This window comes from Cornus florida, unplaced genomic scaffold (genome assembly GCF_030987335.1).
Source record: "Cornus florida cultivar Cherokee Brave unplaced genomic scaffold, ASM3098733v1 CherokeeBrave_3.0.0_Hap2_Chr05, whole genome shotgun sequence".
Taxonomy (NCBI): domain Eukaryota; kingdom Viridiplantae; phylum Streptophyta; class Magnoliopsida; order Cornales; family Cornaceae; genus Cornus; species Cornus florida.
This window is the reverse complement of record NW_026775575.1, coordinates 110,085,356-110,112,283: the sequence shown is the minus strand read 5'-3', so window position 1 is coordinate 110,112,283 and position 26,928 is coordinate 110,085,356. Positions and strand designations below refer to the sequence as shown.

The following is a 26,928-nucleotide window of genomic DNA, read 5'->3' as shown; positions in this document are numbered from 1 at the left end:
GTTCATGTATAGAGATAATTAAAGGAGAGGAGAGACTGAGAGAGGAAGCGAAAGAAAATAAATTTTCTATGTAATAGTCTGTTGTCTGTAGTTGTTTTTTTTTTTTATTTTTTTTTATTATTTTTTTTTTAATCAAAATTTTACTTTTAAACTTCTAAAATTAATAAATTACATTAAGTACCCCATTTATTTTTTTAAAAAAATTACAAAATATACCCTGCCGTGTCCCCCACGTGTTTTCCGCGTGTCAGAGCCGTGACCACCCCGTTTCCGAGCTATATCCACCCCGTGTCCAATAAAAAATAATTTTTGGACACTTCACAGAAGTGTTGGACACGTGTCCGAGCCACAAACACTCGTGTCCGTGTCTGACACTGGTACGAAATTCCTAAAAAGAGTGTCCGTGCTTCATAGTTGCAGGCACATTTATTACGACACCAAGCACTATAAAACCCAAAACTCATGAAATATGGAAGCCATGAGCCTTCTGCGTGTCTATATCATCAAGCAAGGCCCTCACAACAACCACCAACCATGCCTTTTTTCAATTAGTTAAACTCGTTACTTGAATCATATACTATTTCGCTCTATTTAAATATTTCTTTCTATTTAAAAATATAGCCTCCAACACTTGCTTAATACGATTTCATATCGAACTTCTAGGTACTTTTGATAATGGGGAGAATTAGTAAATAAAAATTGATGCGAACGAACACACATACACCTCTCTCTACACATACATGGCAAGAACTTCTTCTGGCAAACAGGAATTTTATTTTTGTCCTTACAATTTGATACCAAAAATCAACAAATGTACAAAAATTAAAAATTATACAACATCTTTTTTTTCTTTATTTCCCGGTAAGGGGTGTAAGCAAGAAATCACCAACTTGGCAGAGCAACCTGAAGAGAAAACCAGGCTAATGACATATAAATTACAACAAATTCAAATGAATGAAAGGAACTCAGGAAGTTTAGGTCTGGAACAACAGCAAATTAATTCTCATTTGGCAATACGAGGCGGTCTTGACCTTCCACTAGCTTTGCAGATCGAATAACATCCCCAGTTTTAATCTGTGGAAGTATTTCTCTACCAACAGTTGTATACCTACAAATATTTAAAATTAGAAGAAAATGCAATCAACGTTTTATAGCTAAAGCAATTGAAAAATATACTATACAAATGGATAATACTGCTGATGTTTCGAAAACGTACCCAAAGACTGAAAACTGACCCTCATCAAAAGACAACCCTCCTAAGCCAGCCTGTTGAATATATTCATCATACCATATATCAATATTATGAAATTTATATCTCAATCATCAAAGATAAATATTAATACTGAAGGAGCATAAACACGACAGATCTTCCCTTTGTTGGTGAATAAACAATACATTCAAACCTTGCTTACAGTATTTGTAATAGAAAATATGCGCCCCAGATATACTACTTACATTTCTCTTGTCATAAAGATAAAAGAAAAACTGATTCGGTGACGAGAACTCCTCAGAGACGTCACTGTGTGCCATAACAACTGCACCATAAACAGACAGTGGAAGCACAGGCAGCTCCCCATCCTTCATATGGAAAATGTGAATTGTGAAACCAGAAAAAGTAACACGGTGATAGCCATTCTAACATCTACAAAGCGGAACATATTGAAACAAGAACAAACCTGCACACTTAAAGTGGTTTTATACAACGGTTCAAACTGTCCAGATGGCATTATTTCCAAGGGAACACTATAGCCAATGTTCTTTCCAAGCCCACTGTCTGAGAGAATTGCTTGGTCCGTACAGTTGACCCTCACCCCATTGTATGCCCCATCAACCACCTAAATCAGTGGTTAAGTAATTTTCAGTAAGTTTAATCATGCGACTATGTATCTTCCAAAATTAGTTTTGACATGGACAAGAAAAGGTCTGAACACTGGTGAGAGTTTAGAACCTCACTCAAAAATTTTGGGTAAAACAATTTATCAAGTTCCTGAATCTTACGTTGAGACTTCACTACAACAAACATAAGCATTACAATGGCATGATACTTCCACAATTCCAGAAATCCAACAAAACAGATCATTGTTGTAAGGTAATTCGAAATCAAAAGTTATATATTCTTTCAAAGTTAATTATATGGACTCAATAAGTACAAAGTCGTAATTTTCATCTGAGAAATTCCTAGTTATTCCCTTGAGACCTCTTCATCCATGCATTAACCAAATCTCAAGTTGTGTTGTTTCACATATTTGACAAAATTTTAAACTTCTTGCCTCCAGTTCTCCAGTTCGTCTTTGAGTTTACAGTCCCACCATCCCTCCTCCCTTCCATAAACAAACTAGTCATATATAAATAGAAATAGTGAAAAATGAAAAAAAATATACATGCATATATACACAAACACAGAAAACTATTGAAAAAGAAAAAACAAAAAAAAAAAAAAGGAAAGAAAGAAAAGCTTATAATTATAAATGCCAGTTGTTCTCGTGCACTGGGTTTTCCCTTAGTTGTTCTCAATGCAAGTCTTAGTCATCATTTTAAAATTAAAAATGGACCACCAACTTAGAGGATGGAAATAACATGCAGGGTAGAAAGAAAAGGGTTAGCTCAATGCAAGAGGCTCCTGCCACTGCGGGGCCTGGGAATGGTCAGATGTATGTAGCCTTAACTCCGCATATGGAGAGGCCATTTCCTGTTTCAAACTGATGACCTCCAAGTCCTAATGGAGCAACCTTACCATTGCGCCAAGGCCTACCCTCATGTAAGGTAGAAAGAAGAAAAAGAAAATTGGAACACCGAGATCACACATTTAATGTTGACATCAAGTGAATGTGTATGCATAAGATTGGCAAATATTTGACAAGGATTAAGCAATACTCACTACCTTACCAGTTTTGCAAAGTTCCCTGCTGTCAACGGTGCTGAATATCCATCTAAAACAACCTGAGTACATGTTTAATAATCAGTTAACACAGAAGTTATGGAAACAGAAATCAACATCTGAACCCCTTTTGTGGTCTGGGCATCTGCAGAACTATAAGTAGACTTAATGGACCATATGAACACTTAAAACCAGTGACCATGGTACTAGGCATTTATCTGACTGACCAAATATTGTCTAAACCAGCTGTTGGGCCATGATCAAAATATAAACTGAAGAGAAGATAATATAGCAATATAAGAATAAAAATGAAAGTCAACATGCAAATAACACCTCCCCCCAACCAAAAAAGAAAGAGAAAGAAAACTAATTGCAGATTGCTTCACATTTTGATATTCAGTTCTTTAAGACAACATTAGCAGACAGGTCGCCTTTAAATAGCTTTTTTTATTTTTATTTCATACTAAAAATGTCCAATTAGATTAAATTTGGACATGAGGAAAAGATTTCCTTCAACAGTCATAAGCTATTTTATTTGGGAACCAAAATGCTAATTTAGTTCTATTCCAGTCAATTTCAAATTTTATTAAACACACTCTCTCATAACTAACAAATTTCCAGAAGATTTAATTTAATTTAAGATAAAAGGGACTTTTAGAAAGAAAAGTTCATTAAGAACCTAAACTTGTTATAGCATGACACAAAAGTATAAGGCATCAAGTGTGGTGTATTTTAATTACAACTTTTAGTGTTATTAAGACATACTTGAATTAATATTAAGCTTTTTGGAATATATCCACATGATGACTATACCAACAGTCAACTCCAATTTAATGCACCTAAAATAAACTAGGCAGTGACGGAGCTCAATGCATTCTTTAGTCTCTGCAAGACAAACTTCCTAGATGTCCACCACAATCACCTAAGTGCTGCCGAATAGACATAAGCCTTTCTTCTAAGCATGGGGTACCATACCTGAATTTTGGCAGTGTTTCTTGGTTCACCACCAGCTTCTGGAGAAAATGATGAACCATCTCCTTTCTCAATGGCAAATTCAACAATTCCTCTCCCTGTGAGCCTAAAGATTTCACCAAAACATTAATGGTCACTATGTGTAACCAGCAATACCTACTCATCTCACATAATTCTGTGAGGTAGTATTTAAACTTCACATGCTAATCAGAACGGTCCGTAGCAGATTATAAAGCAGCTGAATTCACAAACTTGGTGGTGTATGGTTAGACATCATCATAATCACCAAAACAATATGGAAACAAACCTTAGTATGAAAATGTTATGAAGAAATCATATATAAGTTGCTGCTGAAAAAAGGTAGATTCATCTTACTCGATGAGAAAAAGAAAAACACACACACACAAGATATTCATGTCAAATCCTATGTAAAATATAATTAAATGCTTCAATCTCCATGGGACATCCAAAAATATCCCAAGTGTTCAATAATAGATGCATACATGTATTCAAATTTATAATTGACTCATTATATATGCCATGAGATGAGTTTTTAGATAAAAGGATTACGTCCTCCATGATTATAGGTCTTGCTGTAGGTACTCCGCAAGGACAGATGATACAACCAGTTATCTCATGACTATTCTTTAAGAGGCAGAACATAATTTACTTATTTTTTTCTCTGGCCAGAACATAGTTTACCCAGAAACTTCTCAAATAAAATGGCTGAAAAAAAAAAAAAAAAGGAAAAGGAAAGAAATAAAGATGGGTATACATAGGACTGTTTGGTGAAGTAATTTTAATTAGAAAAATAACGAAATATGATGTTAGATAATTCATTTACTACTTTTGGTCTCAATCTTGAGTCAAATTGGCCCATTTGACCTACCAAAAGTTGTCACCCAAATAAGCTACATAGGAGCTGTTTGATGAAGGAATTTTTAATTAAAAGTTGTTGATAAATAATTCCTTGATTTTGCGTTTGCTTCCATTTACAATTTTTGTATCAATCTCAAACCAAAAACGCACGAAGACTGTTCATATTGGTGTGATTTGTACAAACACGTGTAGTTAGTTGAGGGATCACATCCCCCACAATTAATTCCTAATCTTGTTATTTTCTATTGTACTATGTCTCTCCATATTTAATGCCTAAAAGCAGACAAACCGTGTGTAGGCTCCTCTGCTATTAAGGATATGATCCCATTTATTGACATTGTGAATGGAATGTTAAATTAGAATCAATGGAAAATCCTTACCTTGGATATTCCAAGTACTGCCGAGGCAACAAAAATGATAACCCGGGAGCCTGTTGAAAATCAAATTGTTGACATTTCACTTACTCATATCTACCACTCGTAAGTCAAAAATATCCATCAAAAAAGAAACCACAAATGACATTGAATATATATTTTTTTTGGTATGAAAAGTTTGCCAGTTCAGTAACATGGCAGTAACGCTATTGAAAACAGCTCTCTGCTTTTAGTTATTTAATATCTGTGGGGATTCAGAATTACCTGTAACAACTCCAGTTGTGCAACATTATCCAGAGTAGATGCAAGACCTACTGATACTTTGTCTGGATCCTTGTCTTTTATAGATTCAAGAAGGGTTTGTAATCCACCCTGGCCAACCAAAACAAAGTTCACATTATTCTTGTCCCAAATAAACTTTTAATGTTATTTATTAAATTTCATGCATAGATTCTTATAGTGAAAGTGTAACTGGGTTCTGTTACCCATGTAGGATATTTTACCAGCAACATATTATGATTATCATATTTTAGAGAAAAAATATCAAAAGCATCTTACTGCCCATAAATAGGTAAAGTCTAAGGCTGTTAACACTCAGGCGCCTTATGTTTCAATGGGAAACAATATTACTGAAGGAATTGTATCCTTGCTTTCAAATGAGGCTGCATATCACTGCAATTATGAAATTCATAAGCCTTACCGCCGAATATATTAAATGAAAATAGAAGAGCAAAGCTGGTTCATCCATCCTCTATCTGAGAAAGTGGCTTCCATAGTAAAAAGGAATCCACTTGTAGATCAATTTCAAGAAGAGAAGTCTTGAATTTTTGTAAACAAACTACCCAAATTCTTATGAAGCAAACGAAAGAAAATAATTTTTTTGCCATCTACTGATCCTGAACAACAAATGGAGCCGGTCCAGCAGGATATGGAAGTGAGTTCTTTTGACTCAAGGAAATCAAAGTGGACATGACATTAAAGCTACTAGCCTTTTTATCCAAGGAGCTATATTCCTTTCTTCCAGAGTACCTTCCCATCTATAAGAGATACATATAACACTGAACCCTTTTCCCTCAAATCAGCTGGTAGACTAGCCAAGATGGACTCCTTTTCATCCATTGCAATCTGAAATTAAAAGAGAGAGAGAGAGAGAGAGAGAGAGAGAGAGAAACAAAAAAAAAAAAAAAAAACAAAAAGATGAGCATAAAACAACAAAAGGAAGAAAAAAATTAAGAAAAAAGAAAAGATGGCTTATTTAACCTGATATATGTGGGATAAAAAGGAAAGGGCAGACACACAAAGGTATACTAGACTTGCAAGTCAAAACAACCACATGCATAAGAAAAAGCTAATAGCAGGAACCGAATGAGCTCAAGAAATAGGCATGTGTTGCATTCCATACAATAAAAGTTGTCTGAAATGTTAATTATGCAATAGTAGAAGAATGTGACTCCTATGAAAAATCTCATATCCATGAACTTAGGCCCTGAATGTACTTCCATCAACAAGCAATATGGGAAAATTTATAAATAACTGGATGAATTTGCCCAATTAGTGAAATTGTAGTCTTTACGATGGCTGACTAAGCTCATCCAGAAATTTTCACAACATTCCTCTTCTTACATATCTTCTTTTTGGAGGTAAGTTTGAAGAAAAAAGCCTCATTGTCATAGTTCGTGTGCAATTAAACAACTAGCAGAAAAGGGAAAAAGTTAATAAACAAGTACCCCATATATAAATTTTGGTTGTTTCATGTTACTACTATGGTGCACAGGAAATGGAATAACATTAAATGATAAATGGAAATTTCAATCTACCTAACTCTATAGAAGGTATTAATATTGAAATTGTTTGACAACTTGAATGCCAAAGTTCCACAATGAAACAAATGATATACAACTGAATAAACTCATTTGAATGTCTCTGAGATATAAAGTTCTAGCTGAATTGGATTGAGACAGTTTTAGTTTAAGTTGTTTACTTACCCTACATTATACATCAAAAGCAAATAAGCAATACCTTTAAAGCTTTCTTCACATTACTCTCCATCGTTCCATATGGCTTTCTCTGTGGAATCCTTAGCAAGTACGAGATGTCCTCCAAAGAATCCTATAACAAGAAGAAAGAAAGGCTGTAAAATTGTTTACTATCTCAGCAATGGTATTGTGGAAACAATTTTTTTAAAAAGAACACCTGTATAGTTTTCATGTTCGCATTTGCAGGAATAGCCTTTCTCAAAGCTAGTTCCCCTGTTCTAGGAACTTTTGTGTCTGGGGAATAAAGCACCGCCTTAGCAGGAGAAATAGACCACGAATTCCAACCAACAAGAGGCAAAGGCGAAGTTATCTGGACAAAAATAAGAATAACAGAAATTGAACTCTCAAGTCTCTTCATCACATCTTCCAATGTTGACATATACAATTTGGTGATAACCTCATGCCGGCTTGTGAATTCCTGCATGACTAAGAATCCATTTTAGGAGCTAGGAGAACCTCAAGATAAAGGAAACACAATTTCATAAATTACGTTCAAACATTTATGAGAGAGAGAGAGAGAGAGATTATTTTTAGCATTTAAGTAATCCAGCAGTGAACACGGGTGAACAATGGAGCTGAAGTCTTACAGAAGGTAGAATCAACTCCAGAAAAAAGCAGAAGATGGTCAGCACATACATATCAAAACAAGAAGCCAATTACTGTGGTTATTGAGCGGTGAATTTAATTACAGTAGAAATGCATCACAGAAATTTAATCAATGTGCTAACATTGGATCACATTTTTTGTCACTTCTTGCAGTTTTTGACCTCTATGGTCTTCTTATCATCCAGAAAGGTAATAAACTATTAGTGCTCGTGATTACTTATTAAACAAAAAATAAAAATAAAAATAAAAAATACTATTAGTGCTCGTGATGGAAAAATCACAACCCATGGTTCTTTTCCATGAATATGATGGTTAGAGCATGCAATGGTACGAGTTTGCCCAAGATCAGATTAGATCAGATCTGATCCAAACCAAAGTCCATTTAACTGGAGTTAGATTATAATTTTGAATCTGGATTTTATAATGAGTCCAACTAGTGGGTTTTACCCAAGATCCAGTCCAAATTGAGTCGTTTTATATAGATTTTAGACTTTATGAAATTGTCCTTAGATTTCGAAAACTTTTTCAAATCAGTAAAGTAAATGTTTAATGTTGTTGGGTTAGTTTTGTAATTTTCAAGAGAGACAGTGCATTAAATGCATGTCCCTTTAAAAAATTGGGATCCCAAGGTGCGACAGTTATTTTGGTACGGAGGGAGTATTATATGGGTCGAATGTGGATTTCGTAGTATCAGACTTGAATCTGGATCCAGATATGGATTCTGACATAAAAATATGATACACTCAATTTCATGTCCTAATGATGGTAATAGTTTATTTATGAATGGGTACTTGGAGAGACACCAAAAATTTATCTGAGTTACCCAAGCATATAAGGTGGCAAGGAAGCTAGAGGGTGAAGAGAATGGAAATTATGTAACCCTTTGGATGACAAAGGGATTTTCAAAGAGCGGCATCTTCCCAAAAATGCAAAGACTCATAGATTGTTGAACGGTGGAATCAGGTGTTGGTCCTGCACTAGCAACAGGTTGTGTGTAGCAATGGGTTTAGGGTTATTGATTAAGTTGTCAAAGAGATGTTAGTGGGTTTTCACCAAGTAATTGAGAAAGGTATATTCCCATGTTTTGATCCCCAATTTCAAAGAAATAATTCTCTTACGGGTCACCAGTAAATCCTCGTTTTTTTATTCTATTTTATTCATTTTCTTACATTGTACATGTGCACACGGTTTTGAAGGTTTTCCACACTTCTCACTTAGTCACTTCTAATAAGTGGTATAAGAGAATTGGCAGGGTGTTTCTGAAACTCCAAAGGGAGAAAAAGTCTTTTTATTTATACTTCGGGGAACAGCAAAGTTAGAGACCTCAAGTGACAGTGAGAATCATGTGGCCTATTGGGTAACAAAGGGCTCTTGAGGGAGTAACCTATATATCTGCAAGCACTCTCTTCCACAATTGGTATAGCAATTCAAAGACAAGTCCCAAGGTTCACAAATTAAAGCAATCCTTCAATGTTGATCTTTATTTTTCTTCGTTTTATTTAATTCAACTCCTGAATGCAATCCTCAGTTTTCCACATTTTTTCAATCACAACAAACACAATGCTGAACAAAAACACTTTTAACACAGGAAACATTAAATAATTCAAATACAAATACTTATCAAAATAATAATAATTCACTTATCAAAAAAATAATAATTCAAATACAGATAAATGAATGTTTGTATCTCTCTGTGTTCTTAGTACAAACAGCTGGTCTACTGAATTAAACGGCGTCACATATTTAAATATCAAAGCGAGCATGTCCAAAAACATTTTGACAGTTTTAAGGGATTTTAGCTTTTGTTGATTAGTTTCATAACATTTGATGCCAAACCCAATGTAACAAAGAGGAGTTTTTTTTTTTTTTTTTTGCACAAACAGCGTTGATCAAGTCCACAGCATTGTGCATTATTGTGTATGTCCAAATTATTCCTCAATTACATTGTTGAAAAGATCAATTCCATAAACCATGATCACAAGAAGCAGGAAATTTGAGTAGAACTGAACTAACCATTGAAGGACTTTTAGCGAAAATGCGGCGGAACTTGCGGTGAGCTGATTTTGGGGTGTCGTCTTCTCTACGCATTGGGTTGAATGGAGATAGAAAAGGGGTTGAAAGAAAAGCTTGCTTTGGGATAGAGGGAGTGTGGGAGACATTGAAAGAGACCTTGTGAGATAAAATGGCGGAGGATAAAGGGAACGCCATGGAAGGTGTTTGGTAGTAGTTGCAAAGACACTTCGGCGCGCCTCATCTGAAAGCCTATCTGTTAAATGTCTGCCTGATTTTGTATGGTTATGAGAATTGAAATGTCTGTATTGCCCCTGATTCAGCGATTTATTCTTCTTCTTGGTCTTTTCTCTTTCTTTCTTTCTTTCTTTCTTTTCACTGATTAATTAAAAAAATGATATTAACAATCACGGAGTATAAGTTTTCATAGATGTTTCACTTATATAAAATATGTTTCACTTATATTTTATACATTTAGGCTTATACTTTATGGAATTAGAACTTTGAAATTGAAATTGATATAATTGAAAAAAAAAAAAAGAAAACAACTAAAAAATTAAACCAAAATTTTCTTAAATTCTATCGATTTCAATTTCAAAACTTCAATTCTATTTAGCCTAACACACCCTTCGAGTATTTTTTTTCACATCCCAAATGCTCACCCCTCGAGAAATCAAAGCAAGGAAAATTATATATTTTGGAGTCTAAAAGGAATTTTTGGTACTTCTATTTTCTGTGTAATAAATTTTCATACTGCATTAATTAGTGGTCTAGTTGCAGAGTGTTCAACTCTCCATTTGAATTTTTCTCTCCCTAATTTGTCAGAATAACAAATAAAATAAATTTATTATGTGCAGTTGATTTGTATCAGATTATATGATCTATATGATATCTTCTTTTTGCATAATGTTAAAAGAGAGAGATTTGAAATGAATCTAGCTTTAATATTCTTTTTAAAATCTTGAATGTGACATTTTTCATTTTGACAATTCAAACTTTTTATTCTTAACTTTTTAAGAGAGAAAAATAAAATAAAATAAAAAATAATAATAATAACTCATACTTTTACCACTACACCCATGAAAGATGTAGCCACAGTGATAAGAGTAATACATATTACTAAAACTGAGAGAAAATTTCTGTAACAACATTGAGATTTTTTTAATGCATCAGACTTTAATTAACAAACTAACCATTCACTCTGTCCATTGTGTTGCCCCTTTCAAAAGATTTAAAATGGGGACCTCTCAATAAGGCAACCTTCAATAAATTGAACAGTCACATGGAACAAAATGTATTATTATTTGTCAACCGCTAAAATGGCTACCAATAATCAACAAATCCATTTAATGGGCTAATGAAATTAGTTGATTCAGAGCCATCAATCAATTGAAATTTACACAATTGAAATGTTTTCAGGATGTGTCCGGCAGTATAAAATTAAAAGCCTTAAAATTGAAATTGGTAAAATTTGAAAAAAAAAATTAAAGTTTGAAATTAAAATTTGAAAATATTTTAATTATTTTTTTCAAATTTCACAAATTTTAATTTCAAACTTCAATTCTCAGCCTCTCACTAGAATCCAACACAAGAAATATTTTTCTCCACACATATTGTATACCATTCTCCACAAGAAATATTTTTCTCCACACATATTGTATACCATTCTCCTCTTTTATTTTTCAAATTTTTAATTGCTATGATTTAAAAATTATATTTAAACAGAGATACAATTTATTGATACGTTTAAGTGGTAAAGCATGTTATGAAATATCATGAATAATCAATTCAAGGGACATTTCTAATCGTTTAGAGTTTTCAACGCAATAGTTAACATGTAAATGGGTGTCAGACTTAAAGTACACAAACAACTTATATATAAACAATAGTCATTTCTTTCCTAAATGAAAATCAAGTAAAAGGAATATAAAAAGATCACAAACACCCACAAAATATCATTATATACTCTTAGGCCCTATCAATTACAACTTCCATAAACACACATTATTACAATTGTTTGCTAACTTATAAAATGTATATCTCTACATTAAAGCTCATTTTCATCTTCATCTTCCAAACAAACCATCTGGTTCGGCTTCGTCTCCCCAGATTTTCCAATCTCAAAAATATTGTCTAAAAACATAATAAGAAAAAGCTTCATGTTTTTATCACCATATTAATTATGTTGTCTCTTGAAATCAGCAGATGTTGTGGCACCAGTCCAGCCTAATTTCAGTAGGGCCCACTACATGCTGACTAGGCTTCCGGAATGATACGATGTGGCTACTCACCATGAAGGCCGTTACACGCTCGGATACCCTGATGTCCTCCATCTTTAATTCCTGCAACCTCCTAACATACTCGGGCACGTGGAGCAGGTCCCACACCACTCCGACCCCACCGGGTTTCAAAACCCTAACCACCTCCCCCACCACCCTCATCCTCTCGGCCGCCGCCGCAACCGTCCGATGCCCGAACTCCTTCCCCACCGTGTGGACGAACACGCCCGATACCACCACGTCGAAGTAGTTGTCACCAAACGGCAGTCTGCGCGCGTCGCCCTCGCGGCACGTGACGTACTCTTGCACTCCTTCCATCCCAGCCGTCCGTAGGGTCGAGAACGTCGTTTTCTTCGGGTCAAGTCCGACGACCCGACCAGAACTGCCTCCTTTCTTCAGTTGCATCGCGACCGCATTGAGGAGTATGCCACGACCGCATCCGACGTCCAGCGCGTGCTTGACTGATGACCAGTCGTTGACCGCGCTGACCATGCGCTGCGCCATGTCCCAGTGGAGTGACACGGCGGAATAGAAGATGTTGCCGGCTGCGAAGAAGAAGCAGACAGCGGAGAGGGCGGTGACGGAGCCGGTGAACCCGGCAGCGAAGCGAGCGCCGCCGCCAGGAAGGGCGGAGAAGTGAGACTCGAAGAAGCAGCAGATAGGGTTGAAGTAGAGGAGGAAAAGCAGGGAGAGGGATGAGAAGATGATGGCGTGGATGAGGAGGAAGATTGGCGTTTGCCAATTATCCATGCCGTAGATTGCATAGATCTGTGTCCAATCTCTCCCTGTTTTCCCCATTTTTAGAGGGTTGCAAATAATATCTTTGAAGCTTCAACAGTACTGAAGTCAGATTCTCGTTGATTGAGCTCAAAACCTGCAATTTTGAAACCAACTATATCAACAACTTTCTACTGTGTGAGATTGAGAATAAAAGGTTAAGTTAATTGTGAACAAACAGTTCTGATTGAGAAATCCAATTCGGACAAAAAAAGAAAAAAAAAAAATTCACGTTCAAAATCAAACATAATAAGGTGCAAAGAGGAATGGTTTCTTAAAATTTTAGTTTCTTATACAGATACAAAATAGAAACAATGAGAGTCGGAAACTTTGACTAACGAGTGAGGAAGCTTCAGTCGTCTGAGTTACAGATCCGCGAAACGCAGAGAATATTTTGAAGATCCCAAGGAGAAAAGTAAGAGCACATATAGAAAGTACTATCCGAATCACGCAAGAACACTGTGATGACAATACTGGAATGCCAACTTCCTACACATTCAATTATTTGCTCAAAGTCAGGAAAATACAACAGATAAGAGAGAGAGATTAAAAGAGAACTAACAATCATAAATCTGCAAATTGGTAGGCTTGTGATGATAGCATTGGTGATCTCATTCATGTGTGTGTTTTCGCTTTTGGTTCGTCGGTTTCTATTTCACACATTAATACTATATAGCCACAAACCTCGAAATTGGATTCCGAAGGAACATACTTTTTTTTTTTTTGGTCTCTCCCTCCACCAGTGGAGTACCGGCAAGAATGACTAAAGATTAAAGAGAGATATGATAGTTGTACAGGTAAAGTAAGTGAGAGAATAAGGAATATATATATATATATATATGTATGTATGTATGTATGTATAGAGAGAGATCAGTCATTGGTGTTAAGTGATTCTGATATTTATAGTGTGGCCATATGGCACAAGCCTAGGGTGGAGGAAAGAAAAAAATCTCAACTGGGACCTTCTCAACTGGTGACCTTCTCAACTGGTTGCTCTTGTAAATAATTCTTTTTTAACTTGTATTACGGTAATCTCTGTATATTACGGTAATCTCTGTATATTATGGTAATCTTTGTTAGAACTTGGGCTTGGATGTGGTTCTTAAGATTTTTGTTTGGTCTAATATGGTTAGAGATTTTTTTGTTGCTTCTATATAGAACTTTTCAACACTAAGCTATTTTGGAAACTAACAGAAAAAATAACAATATTACCTCAAACATATGTCTTTTGTGATGTGATGACGATATGACTCATTAAACTAGGGTGACAAAAAAAGTCAAATAATCAGAACTAGAGATTTATTTCTATACAAAAATTTTTGTAATCCATGTGGGATGAGCAAATAATAAGTATCTTAATTTCTCCATATTTTTTTGAGCCTCCTGTTCAGAATCTTTAAGTTTTTTTCCTGGATTAGGAATTTATTTTTTCACAATAAATAAATAAAATAATAATAATGATTCTCTTTTAGAGCAATTCCACCCAACTAGAAATGAGAAATTCGATTTCCAAAACCATGTGGGTTGGAGCCTTAGATATAGTTCAAATTTGCCAAACTTTTAGGCTCCCTGTAAAATATTTGATTTTAGGTAAAATACTTTTTTTTTGATATTTGGCGAAGATTTAGGCTGAGGTTGAAATTGAGTCCATAGAATAGGACGTGTAAAATAACTTGTCTAAAATTAATGAGTAAATTATTTTTGTTAAATTTTAATATTTTTTTCTTTGTAAATATTTTACAACAACCAAATATCAAAAAATATTTTACATCCAAATAAACGGAGCCTTAATGATTTTTTTTTCCTTAGTTGGTATTCACACACATTGCCTCCACGAAGTTCTTTCCTAGTTGGTACTCATACATACTGCGTCCACTGAGGTTCGAACCCTTTATATCCCTTTGGAAGGTAAGAGTATGATACCGCTAAACTACAGGCCTATTGATAAAGCCTTAATGATTGAAAAGGTCATGAAATTCAACAAAACTATGAAAGATGCAATTTTTTTTTTGTATGTTTAATATAATTGTTGCCAAAAATCATGTTATTTTTCCGCTATTTTTCCATTCCCTTTTAAGTACATATTGTATAATATAATAAATTATTGATTTGGTATAAATAAAAACATTAAAAAAAAGTATAAATAAATTAATATTTGGTGAGCTGGCGTGTACCTCCTCATCGGTATGCCTACTCCCTTAAAAATACACCCTTCAATAAAATTAGTTATACTACAAAATAGAAACTTATTTTAACTAATTCCAATGGTATATTTAAATTTGGCAAGCATACCAATACTTGGCATGCCCGACACACTCGGAAGATACTCTATAGTTGTTTTCCGCTATATGAAATTTGACCTTTAAATTTTGATTTGGTAAATTTAGAGAAAATTTTATTTAATTTTGTAATTTTTTTTTTTTCCTCTTAATTGGTATTCACACACACATACCTTCACCGAAATTTCAATTATCTACTTTCCTTTTAGAAGTAAAGACCTGATATCTTTAGGTCACTGACTCGTTGATTAATTCTAAAACTTTAATTTTATAAAGTCTAATATTGTATAAATAAAATTAAAAAATAAAAAATAAAAACATAAGGAGTATTTTTTTATATTTTTTTTCTCTTCCACTTTCCTGCATCCCCTTTTCAGTTTTCATCTCTCTTATTTTCTCACTCCACAAAATTGGAGCAAAAACACTAGTAAAAAAAAATAAAGGCCTTTGCAACGCCATCATTCAAAAGTACTGTAAAAAAAAAAAAAAAAATAGGAGAAACTCCTTTGCCGACAAACATGTACTTACTATGTAGACCTACCTACCCGAGGAGGCACTTGAATTTAGAAACATCAAAACAAACTTTGTCTTTTTTTGGGTTTAACTAAAATTTACAACCGTATTAAGTTACCAAAGTGTGCTTGATAGACTCCGCAAATCAGGGGATTGGCGCGTGATTAACCCACCAGTGTTTTACATAAAAGGTAAGTGAAGCACTAAATGCATTTATCACTTCTGCCATTACCTCTTTGTTGAACTTTCCTCCTTTTTAAATTTAGAATTCAATGCAACGCTCCAAATAATTATTAATCCAAAATATGTTTAGCAGCGTTCATTTGTTGTAATATGTTTTGAAGTAAAAATATATTTAATAAAAATGAGTTATAAATTTAAAAAGTATAATAATTAGTTTTAAAATGTTATTTAAGATTTTTTTTAAAAATATTTATTATTTATTGTTCATCCTTATAGGGTTGCGATATTACTGAAACATATAAAAATACTAAATTAGTGTTTTGAATTTTTGTCACTATTTTATGAAATATTCCAGCACTGTGTAAAACAAAATATTTTTTATCAAATATGTTTTTTCCACTGTCACCGTTACAACATCTGACAAAAACAAAACGGTCTTATATAAATCAAGAGCTTTTACTTCAAAGCTAAGAAGAGAAAATAGATAATAAATACTTATTCTAACTACATCAAAACGATCTTATATAAGTAGAGAAAATAGTAGAATTATGGGTGTTATGACCCTTCTAATCATCTAATGGTGAATGATATTATGATCAAACATACACTTTTTTCATCAGTATTATGTCAAACGTTGGACCAGTTTTGCTATATAGTAGTCCTATATTTTAGTATTTGAGTTGCGAAGCACCTTATGAAACTCGTCTTTGTTTATAAAATTTTCATTTTTCTTTTGCTAATCAAGCAAACATAGTATGAATTTTTAAAACTACCTAACCCGTGAATAATCCTAAGAAATACCATTTTTGGTATCTAGGGAAGGCTGTTGATTAAAAATTATAAATATGATTTTTTTTTTCAATATCTAAACGTAACAATTAGTGAAAGACAGCAGTTCGCATATAGTATTATTAAAATAATATATTAAGATAATCAAATTTTGGATTCGAGCCAGCCACAAACACTTACGGAATCATCCACTGCTTCTGCAATTTCAAGTTATTGTCTGTACATTGCTTGATGTTTAGGAAATACGAATATTTCTACATGAGACGCATTTATATTGCGTCTTTATAAAATATCGATACTTTTTAAATATTCGTGAATACATTTCTCATAAATGGGTATCTAAGAAATTAAAATTTTTAGTTTAGTGGTATTTTTTCTATTTATAAAAATGAAAGATTGACTGTTGATGCGAACAAAGTGAATTTACAAATTATTTGTCAAGAGAAAAAAATATATTAAAATATTTACAATAGAAAGTTATGTTGCGAAATTAAATAAAAAATACAAGAAAGAGATCAAATACACACAAATAATAATCCATAGATTTTACTTAATTCACCCAAAATCAGAGTTACGTCCAATAATTATAAAAAATTTCACTATAATGATCAAGAATAACAAGAAGTTGAGAATAAATAAATATATTTGTATTACGACGATGTGATATGCACGAAAATTATTAAAACACCTTTTCAAAAAATTCAAATTAGGAGCAAGCCCACAAACGCCAACCACCTTCGGTGGAGATCCAAATGCAGTTTTGTGGGAAACTCCACTTGGTGGGGCTCACTCAAAATCTTGACCAACAACTCCAAATTTGGAGTTCAAATTAGAACTTTCACAGTAGACCTTACACCATTTATTTTAAATAAAATACTAAGTTAATCATATATTGTGTTAGAATAATAATTTAATAAAAAAAATTTAAATAAAATACTAAGTTAATCATATATTGTGTTAGAGTAATAAGTTAATAAAAAGGAAAATTAAAGAGCTACTCATTGATTTTTTTAATTTAATTTAATTTTTTTTTATCTTTATAAATAGCACATTCAATTCACTCAATTAAATTAGTCATGATCTATATATAATGTCTTTTTTATTTTATTAACTTATTTGTTAAAAAATATGCATAATGTATTTTATTTATTTCCTTTAAAATATGTAAAATGCCAACTAATATAATTGTTGGCAATATACACGCTGTATTTTATTTATTTATTTGTGAGAATATGATTAATGTCAATAAATAAATTTGTGAGAATATTCATTTAATTTTTGTAATAAATAAATTAAAAAATTTCCCACTGTGAATGCTCTAAAAAGTCTATGGGAAAGTTCAGATGTGAATGAATAAAATATTAATATCAAATTAAATGAAAGTTAGCATATCTAAAGGAAATCAAATTTAAATTAGATTTAAATTAAAAAATAATAAATCTTTGAAAAATGAGCAGTTTTTAAAAGCATTTCAGTGAAATTAGGAAAATGGATTGGAAGAATGTATAAGAGGTGTGTAACTATCTAAGTTCCAACCAAAATCTAACCCACCCCCAAAATACCCACCATATGACAGACTATAGAGTTCGACAGTGGTAGATTGTATGGTCTTTATTTTGTAATACTCGGTACGATTCACAAAATATAACAATCATGATAGGATCATACTTCTCCTAGTTGCTTTAGGTAGTTGTTCTGTTGACCTTTTTGGGCTTGTTGGGCCTTAGAGCTCCTTGGGCTTCAACATGCTTTGTGTAGTTCTTTTTTGGTTCAATTTATTGTTATGATATATCGGGAAAAAAAAAAAAATCGAAGAAGATATAATACAACACACAAATTCAATAATCTCCTTGCTTAAAATGATAATACGGATTAATAATTAATGTCATTTAATTAATAAAGTGATTATGTTTAAAATAATGAATTGTAAATGCAAATGGCACCATAAGTAGGGATGGCAATGGGGCAGTTTGGGATAGGGAACATCATCCCCTTTTAGAATAGCTACTCCCATTCTTGTTCCAAAATCATTTATTAAACGGAGTGGGCGCGGGGCGAGGTGAAGCGAGACGGGAACGGGGGACAGTTTTGTTGAGTATTTTTATAATTGGAATACGAATCTAATGAAAATAAATAATATAACAAATTTTCAATTATGATTTTTTTTTTTTCTCTTATGTTTTAGAAACAAGATTCAACTTCTCAATGAAAACTCAAAACTAAAATTATTGTTGGAATATTAAAATAATACATAAAAGTTCTCAAATAAGAATAATACAAAAGAATATTTAGTGATTGTAATAGAATAAATTAGGATTTGCTTAATATATACTAATATTATTGAAATATAGACAAAATTGTAATTTATTACTATAAACGGGATTGGGGCAGGCGAGACGGGGCAGAGTGACCTTTTCCCATCCCCACCCCGTAATCATAGGGCTTTTCAATCCTAACCCCAACCCTGTCTCAAAACCAATAATCGCACCCATAACCGTTCTAAACAAGGGTGAGGCGGACACACGATGAAATTAAGTATTTTGCCATTCCTAACCATAAGGCACGTCAAAACAAAATATAACCAAAACAACATGTAGGGGTGTAACTTGGGCGGCCCAACTAGGACCCGAATCCAACCCAACCTTGACCCTAGTTCGGTCTATTCTGGCCGAACCTGACTTTAGGTTCTGCCTGCCGGACTGAACCCGATTGTGTTTGGGTTATATTGGGTTGGCCCGACTTTTATTTATTTATTTTCCATTCTCAATTGGAATGAGAACACAAACTTCAAAAGCCACAATTGTATGATTATATATCTATATAGAAACATACATAAAAATACACACACAGATATCTTACTCGAAGATATTAAAGATTAGAAAACGAAAAATAATGGGTTGAGCAACAAGTAAAATGTGACTGGTATAACTTGGCAATGGAATGAGATGTAATTTTGGAATGTTTTTATAACATATGCGGGGTAAAATTGATTAGAAACAGAATGAATTGAATGAATATAGAGTAGCCAAAGCTGCAAAAGCTCAAATTCATTTTCTTGAATGTTATCATCAATAATCATGGATGATTACAATATGGTTGCGATCCGATCTTGTCAAAAGCTTTTTGGAGCAAAACAAAATCTAAGATGATTGTAGCGATATTTTCAAAAGCTTTTGGAGCAAAACAAAATCTAAAATGATTGTAGCGTGGTGGAGGATTCAACCCACCTCAAACAGTAGATGATTAAAACCGCTGCGGCCAAGGTGACGAGAAGCACCATACGATGGCAACCACGACAACAAATTATCTGCAATGAGGTTCTAAAAACCCATTATATTGTGTTTTTTCATGAGTTTGTTTGGTTAGATAGAATCAACTAAAAAAAAGAAGAAGAAAAATTTGGTTTGATGGAATCAACTAGAAAATAGAAAAATTTTAAAATTTTTAGAGTTTGAATAAATGAAAAAAGAATCATAATAGAAAATATAATTTCCCGCATTAGATTAATGAGAAAATAATATTTTCTCGTTAACTTCTTTTTATTTAACGTTCCTATTTTATCCAACAATTGAATCATATAAAACAACTAATTAACTACTTTTTTTTTTCTAAATCTGATATACACACACACACACACACACACACACACACCTCTATTATATATATAGAAAATAATATATATTTTGCTCTTTTTGTATTCTTTGGTTGGAAGCCCAATCTTATTTATTTATTTTATTTTTTAGCTTCCTTATTTATTTTTAAATGAATAGTTAGTTCTACTTCCACCTAAGAAGTCTTGAAGTATTATTTTAATTTAAACATAATTCATCATTTTATTAAAACTTTGATAAAAATAGGCATCTTCAAATACAATTTTTTTTTTTTTTTAGTATTTGAAATCATAAGGATAATTTTGATATGCATAATCACTTTCTTTTCATTTTCATTATATCCAAACTAACAAATTAATATTTTCATACAATTTTTCTGAATAAATTTTTACACTAATCAAATACTTGATAGAAAATAACTTTTGTTTTCATTCACTTCATTTTTCTTTCATTTTTCATTTCATTTCATTTCAGGCTTATTTCTATCCAATCAAACGGAGCCCAAATGAATAATAACGGTAAGATTTAATATGAAATTTTAAAATATGATATAATAAAGTATAATAGGGTTAACTGGGTAAAAAAAATAAAAATAAATCAATAATTAATATGCTTTCGGGCTTTGGGTTGTACTCGAGTTGGAGGAGACATTCTAACTCAAATCCAAACCGTTTTGTGTGTGGACCGAAATTCTTGAGCCCGAACTCAAACCATTTTATGATTGTACTCAGATTGGGCGTTAAAAAACTCAGGTTATTGGATGAGGCCAAACTCACCCGTTGTGCACCCATAATGTATGCCGAAGTAATAACATCCTTAGAAAGAGTAGGATTAATGAAACTAGACAAGAACATCTATTAGAAATAGTATTAGAAACAGTGCTATAGAGAAAATGTTCAGACAATAATATTTATGTATATTTCTCATCTTATGATCAGAATGCATTAAAATCGCACTCCTAATTTAAATGATAATATACTTTTTATTAGAAGGGAAAAAATAAAATACATTATAACACTCCTCCAAAATATCTCATATATTTACAAACTTCACAAAAGTAAAAAACTCTAAAATTCTACTTTACTCTTGTCGTGCAGACACCACGTCAAGTTGTGTAACGACCCTCACTCTGGCCAGACACAATATTGTCCGCTTTTGGCTCACTCTGGCCAGACACAATATTGTCCGCTTTTGGCTCACCCAAACCAGAGACTTCCCAGGGGGTCACCCATCCTAGTACTACTCCAAGTTAAGCACGCTTAACTACAGAATTCTGATGAGTTCACGGCCATCACGGCTTTAAAACGCGTTGTGTCATAGAAGGGTGTTGAATCTACATATAGCACTTGCCCCATCCATACCCAGACGATGTGGGATTGTGCACCTGTAGTTCGCCCAGTGTGGTAGCCTACTGGTGCCCCCTGCACACGCTCACACACACCCGCCCACAAGGTCCTCACAATCACCCCCCCTTTGGGACCCAACGTCCTCGTTGGCCACACTTCTGGCTGCGTCAGGCTCTGATACCATTTGTAACGACCCTCACCCTGGCCAGACACAATATTGTCCGCTTTTGGCTCACCCAAACCAGAGACTTCCCAGGGGGTCACCCATCCTAGTACTACTCCAAGTTAAGCACGCTTAACTACAGAATTCTGATGGGTTCACGGCCATCACAGCTTTAAAACGCGTTGTGTCATAGAAGGGTGTTGAATATACATATAGCACTTGCCCCATCCATACCCAGACGATGTGGGATTGTGCACCTGTAGCTCGCCCAGTGTGGTAGCCTACTGGTGCCCCCTGCACATGCTCACACACACCCGCCCACAAGGTCGCCACAATGATTGTGATGACCCTGTGGGCGGGTGTGCCGTGGGCGGGTGCGAGAGACACTGTCAGGTTACCACACTGGCGAGCTATGGGTGCGGTGCACAGTCCCACATCGCCTGGGTAGAGGAAAGGTGAAGTGCTTATATGTAAGTGTGTCACCTCTAATTGGTATGAGGCCTTTTGGGGTGAAGCCCAAGAGCAAAACCGTGCGGGTTCAGGCCCAAAGCGGACAATATCATACCATGTGGTGGAGCAGGTCGTTACAAATGGTATCAGAGCCTAACCCAGCGGGAAGTGTGCCGACGGGGACGTCGGGCCTCCAAGGGGGGTGGATTGTGATGACCTTGTGGGCGGGTGTGCCGTGGGCGGGTGCAAGAGATACTGTCAGGCTACTACACTGGCGAGCTACGGATGCACAAGTCCCACATCGCCTGGGTAGAGGAAAGGTGAAGTGCTTATATGTAAGTGCATCATCTCCAATTGGTATGAGGCCTTTTGGGGTAAAACCCAAGAGCAAAACCGTGCGGGCTGAGACCCAAAGCGGACAATATCATACCATGTGGTGGAGCGGGTCGTTACAAATGGTATCAGAGCCTAACCCAGCCGGAAGTGTGCCAACGGGGACGTCGGGCCTCCAAGGGGGGGTGGATTGTGATGACCCTGTGGGCGGGTGTGCCGTGGGCGGGTGCGAGAGACACTGTCAGGCTACCACACTGGCGAGCTACGGGTGCGGTGCACAGTCCCACATCGCCTGGGTGGAGGAAAGGTGAAGTGCTTATATGTAAGTTTGTCACCTCCAATTGGTATGAGGCCTTTTGGGGTGAAGCCCAAGAGCAAAACCGTACGGGCTCAGGCCCAAAGCGGACAATATCATACCATGTGGTGGAGCAGGTCGTTACACGTTGACCCGGCCTCTATCACATAACCTTCTGGCCTATTACTGTGACACTAGCCAAAACTAATTATGTATTCACATACAAGAGAGAAAGAGAGAGAGATATACATATATATATATACATATATATACATACATATATATATATATATATTTTGCAAATAGCAGCATGACATTAGCCAAAGCCCAAAACTAATATGTATTGAAGAGATTGAAACGTATAAATTTTTGTTAGATTATACATTTTGAAAGATCTTAGAATTTTCGCATAAAAATGTTAAACTTGTTTTTTAAAATTTTTTTGTCAAAGTTTTATTGAAAAATTATCAATTTCTTTCAAAGAAGACAAAAATAGTACCGAACATAAAGATGGTAAAGGGGTAAGTATAGGGCGCTGCCCAAATCCTTATTTTTGTTTCAATTTAGCATAGTATCTCCATCCCTGCGGGAGACTCACATTCTCCCCCTTTTTAAAACTTTCCACCACGTTTCCATCCTGTTTAGAGACTAAAATATTTGGTCAAAAAAAATATATAATTTTGTAAATACCTGGTCAAAAACAGGAAAAAATATATATATATATATATATAATATTAGGCATTCATATTTGTATCAGTAATATTAATATTAGGCACATTCCAAGTCAAGTGGTAGACATTAGAAGGAAATTAAAATTAAACATAAAGCAGAAATCTAAAATATCTGGTCAAAAACAAAAAAAGAAAAGAAAAAAGAGAGATAAAACAAAATAATATAAAAGAAAATCAAAACCCATATATTTCTATATATATTATATATTATATGTATATTATATATATTTGATTATATTATTATTAATATATATATATAGAGTAAATCATTTCAGCCTCCCCAATCGCCTCCCCCCCCCCCCCCCCCCCCCCAAAACTGCTAACTTGTATGTATGGATTTTGATTAAAATTTTTTTTTTTCTAAATCGATCAATTAATCAAGCTCTGTAATTCTCTGTAATTTTTTTTCTAAATCAACTAATCCATGGTAGGGGCGGCCTCTGCTCTCTTCCTTTTTGACATCAAAGGCCGTGTTCACCTACGACATTGCCGCTAGGTCTCTCTGCGGCCCCAAGGCCAGATAGTTGAATCCACAGCCGAAGTTTAGAAATAGCTTAAACTTGTGGTTGACAGCAGATATCGCATAAGCAGATCGTGGGTTGTCCTCTTGTCTCTCTCTGTGTAAATTGGATGCTTAAACTCTCTCTTTCTATATATCTATCTCTCTCTATATGTATATATTTGTTATGTGAATACTGAATATTGGTTGCAGATAGCAAATATCGTTGCAGATGAGAGAGAGAGAGATGATAGTTGCAGATGAGAGGGAGAGAGAGACGACAGAGATCACAATATTGAGGGACAGAAAAAGCAACAGAGGATTGAGGGAGATAGGAAGAAACCACGTCGCAGTGCATTAAAAGAGACCTGCCAAAAAAATTGGCAGCTCCTACATTTGAGAGAAAATTTGAGATTTTCAAATCTTGAAAAGCTATTGGAGAGCCCCTTTTTGACCCATCTCTCAAATTATGAATATGAAAGCCCAAAATGAAAGAGCATTGGAGTTGCTCTAAGGGAGTCAAATTGGTTGATTTTTTTCACAACCGTTAAACTTTTGCAGATACAAGACATTGCACTATTGCACACACATAAATTAGTGTATGTATAGAGAAATCCACGTACACATTTTCAGTCTCAAGATTGAGCCCAAGTTAGAAAGAATTAGCTAAAATCGAGTTAATATTGGGTTTGGATTAAGATTATTCCTAAGCATAATAATAATCTTATTAAAAAAATACAAGTATGGGAATTACTTCTCCAAAGTATTAATATGCAATACATTAAGATTTAAATAAAAAAGAAGTTGATAAGAAAATAAATTTCACAATTTAAAATATAAATAAAAACTAAAAGGGTTAAAGTGCAAGAAACACCCTCATTAGATATAAAAGGTGCAAAAAATCCTTACTAATTTTTTTTTGTGCAAATAAAACCCTATTGATTTTTTTTTAGTGCAAATTACTCCCTAATTAGCCATTTCGATCAAATTATTTTTTAAAAATTCTAAAATACCCTCCCTTGCTGATATAAGCAATAACTTTTTTAAATTTTAGGTCAGGTCAACTCAGCATGTAGAGGAGATCTTCGTTTTACAAAAACAAACAATTGAATTGATGATATTAGTTGACGTCACCCACGTGGGAAAGTTGCATTACAGTCATACATTTGCATTTTCATGTCTTTTTCTCTGTGTCACGCGCTACCATTTGCCCTTCAATCATACAAATGGTTTAGTATCAAACCAAATTACTTGGCCATGTCCACCACCATCTTAAACATTATCTCACCGTTAAATCTCTAGTGTTTTTTTCCATCCATTTTATGAAAAGATTAAACATACTCTTATTTTTTGTGTGTAATATACTTTTGTAATAAAAATAATTCTCAAACCAAGCTAGTACATTTTTTTGAGTATTGAGTTTCACTCTCGATCTTTTTGCCAGAGAATAGATTGTAATATATATATTTTTTCTAGATAAATTTGAATTTTAAATTTATTTATGCAATAAAGCAATAAATGTAAATTTAAGTATGAGGATAATATCGAGCGTTCCAAAATTTTGCCTAAATAATTAAATAACAAAATTAATCTTTAACAATCTTCTTGATACTTATATAACTTGGACGGCATCTCTCTCTAATCTCTATCGTGTTTTGGATGAGTACGAAAACCTCTTCATAATTTCAACTTTTACTAACGAGGTGACGTTCATTGTTAAAATACAGTAGGTATAAATATATATATATATTTTCAATACTTTTTTCAGATCGATGAAAAAGAAAAAATGATGGATGAGCAATTTTTCTTACTTCACAGAGAGAAAGACGTGAAGTTAAAAAACCAAGGTTATTATAAAATACCAAAAAAAATGTATAATATTTTTTACAATAAAGAAGGATATTTTTTTTCTTTTTTCTTTTTTTGTTTTGGATACACTCACTTGCTCATTTAGAAACTTGTATTCTACTTTGGAAAACTTGAACAATTAAAAAGTTAATTTTGGTCAACTTTATTTAATTTCAAAGTACATAGCCTTCTTAATACAAAGCTGTAATTTGACATATTTAGTTTGTAATTAAAGAAAATAATGACGCGCCGATCGGCTGTATTCACGGACACAACGTGAATGGCGGTGTCTCTCCTCAAAAGCCATATTCATGTAACGAAGCTCCCAGTGCATGATTCTATTGCTACCCACCATATTTTGAAGCCAAAGCATGTCCCACATGTTTCCTTAAAAATTCCTATTCTCCAAAAGCGACATCTAAATTAGTATAAAGGGAGTAATAATTTGTTAGGACAGAAAAAAATGATGTCATATTTTTGTGGGTTTTTTTTTTTTCGTCTTTGTCTTTCTTTATTTTATAAATTAAATTGACCGGCAAGGTGGAGTCAATTTCACATTTACCTGCAAGCTGGAGTCAAGTGCACATTTTATAGTACTGACAACAAGGTACCACCATACCGATATGCTTCTCATTTGCAATTGGAACTTTTCAAGGCCTAAATCATCTAATCATGTGCCACCATACCAATGTGCTTCTCATTTGCTCTACCAATCATATAATCCATCAATATTCAATATAATTTCACAATCTCATTTGCTGCCACATTGAAAGGAAAATGAAATGAGAAGTCAAGGTCTACCTCAAACTCATTCATGATTTCATATATCTCATTTTTATCTATATTACCAAATTACAACTTGTCTCTTTATAAATTACATTCGTACCAAATTTTTTTTCTGAGACATACTTTCTTAATGAAAGTATCATTCAAATGAATGGAGTCTTATCAAAATTTGGAGTAGATTGATTATAATTTTAACGGATATAGAAAAAGTTGTGTCTTAAATATTACAATGGACTCTTGAATTAGAAAGTGATAACTCTTTAACGTATAATAGGAGACTAGAATTATAAT

General features: G+C 33.9%; 2 protein-coding genes across 5 annotated transcripts; both read right to left on the bottom strand.

Annotated features, from left to right (window-relative positions):
- Positions 1-737: 737 nt before the first annotated feature.
- Positions 738-10,001, bottom strand: LOC132308526 (peptidyl-prolyl cis-trans isomerase CYP37, chloroplastic). The gene is made up of 12 exons (XM_059806632.1): positions 9,759-10,001; positions 7,297-7,557; positions 7,123-7,212; positions 6,133-6,228; positions 5,368-5,475; positions 5,110-5,159; positions 3,854-3,956; positions 2,887-2,940; positions 1,677-1,835; positions 1,456-1,578; positions 1,217-1,266; positions 738-1,108 (listed from the first exon to the last, which is right to left on the bottom strand). Exons 1-12 carry the CDS (start codon positions 9,951-9,953, stop codon positions 997-999), a joined length of 1,401 nt encoding a protein of 466 aa, XP_059662615.1. The 5' UTR covers positions 9,954-10,001; the 3' UTR covers positions 738-996.
- A 1,687-nt stretch (positions 10,002-11,688) lies between these two features.
- LOC132308525 (uncharacterized) lies at positions 11,689-13,691 on the bottom strand. Of its 4 annotated transcripts, none has more exons than XM_059806629.1 (3): positions 13,374-13,691; positions 13,151-13,300; positions 11,689-12,908 (listed from the first exon to the last, which is right to left on the bottom strand). In XM_059806629.1, the coding sequence occupies exon 3, from the start codon at positions 12,830-12,832 to the stop codon at positions 11,954-11,956; it is 879 nt and encodes a 292-aa protein (XP_059662612.1). In that variant the 5' UTR covers positions 12,833-12,908; positions 13,151-13,300; positions 13,374-13,691; the 3' UTR covers positions 11,689-11,953. The 4 variants fall into 4 exon arrangements, with proteins under 4 accessions (XP_059662612.1, XP_059662613.1, XP_059662611.1 ...); XM_059806630.1 differs by having other exon boundaries at positions 13,496-13,691; XM_059806628.1 differs by having other exon boundaries at positions 13,151-13,691.
- Positions 13,692-26,928: the final 13,237 nt, after the last annotated feature.

Excerpts from the sequence above, each read along its gene's own strand:
- LOC132308526 (XM_059806632.1), bottom strand. The coding sequence starts at position 9,953 with ATGGCGTTCCCTTTATCCTCCGCCATTTTATCTCACAAGGTCTCTTTC. Across the intron at positions 7,213-7,296 it reads CGAACATGAAAACTATACAG|GATTCTTTGGAGGACATCTC; the intron begins GTGTTCTTTTTA and ends TTCTTGTTATAG. Across the intron at positions 1,267-1,455 it reads ATCTTTATGACAAGAGAAAT|GCTGGCTTAGGAGGGTTGTC; the intron begins GTAAGTAGTATA and ends TATATTCAACAG.
- LOC132308525 (XM_059806628.1), bottom strand. The coding sequence starts at position 12,832 with ATGGGGAAAACAGGGAGAGATTGGACACAGATCTATGCAATCTACGGC.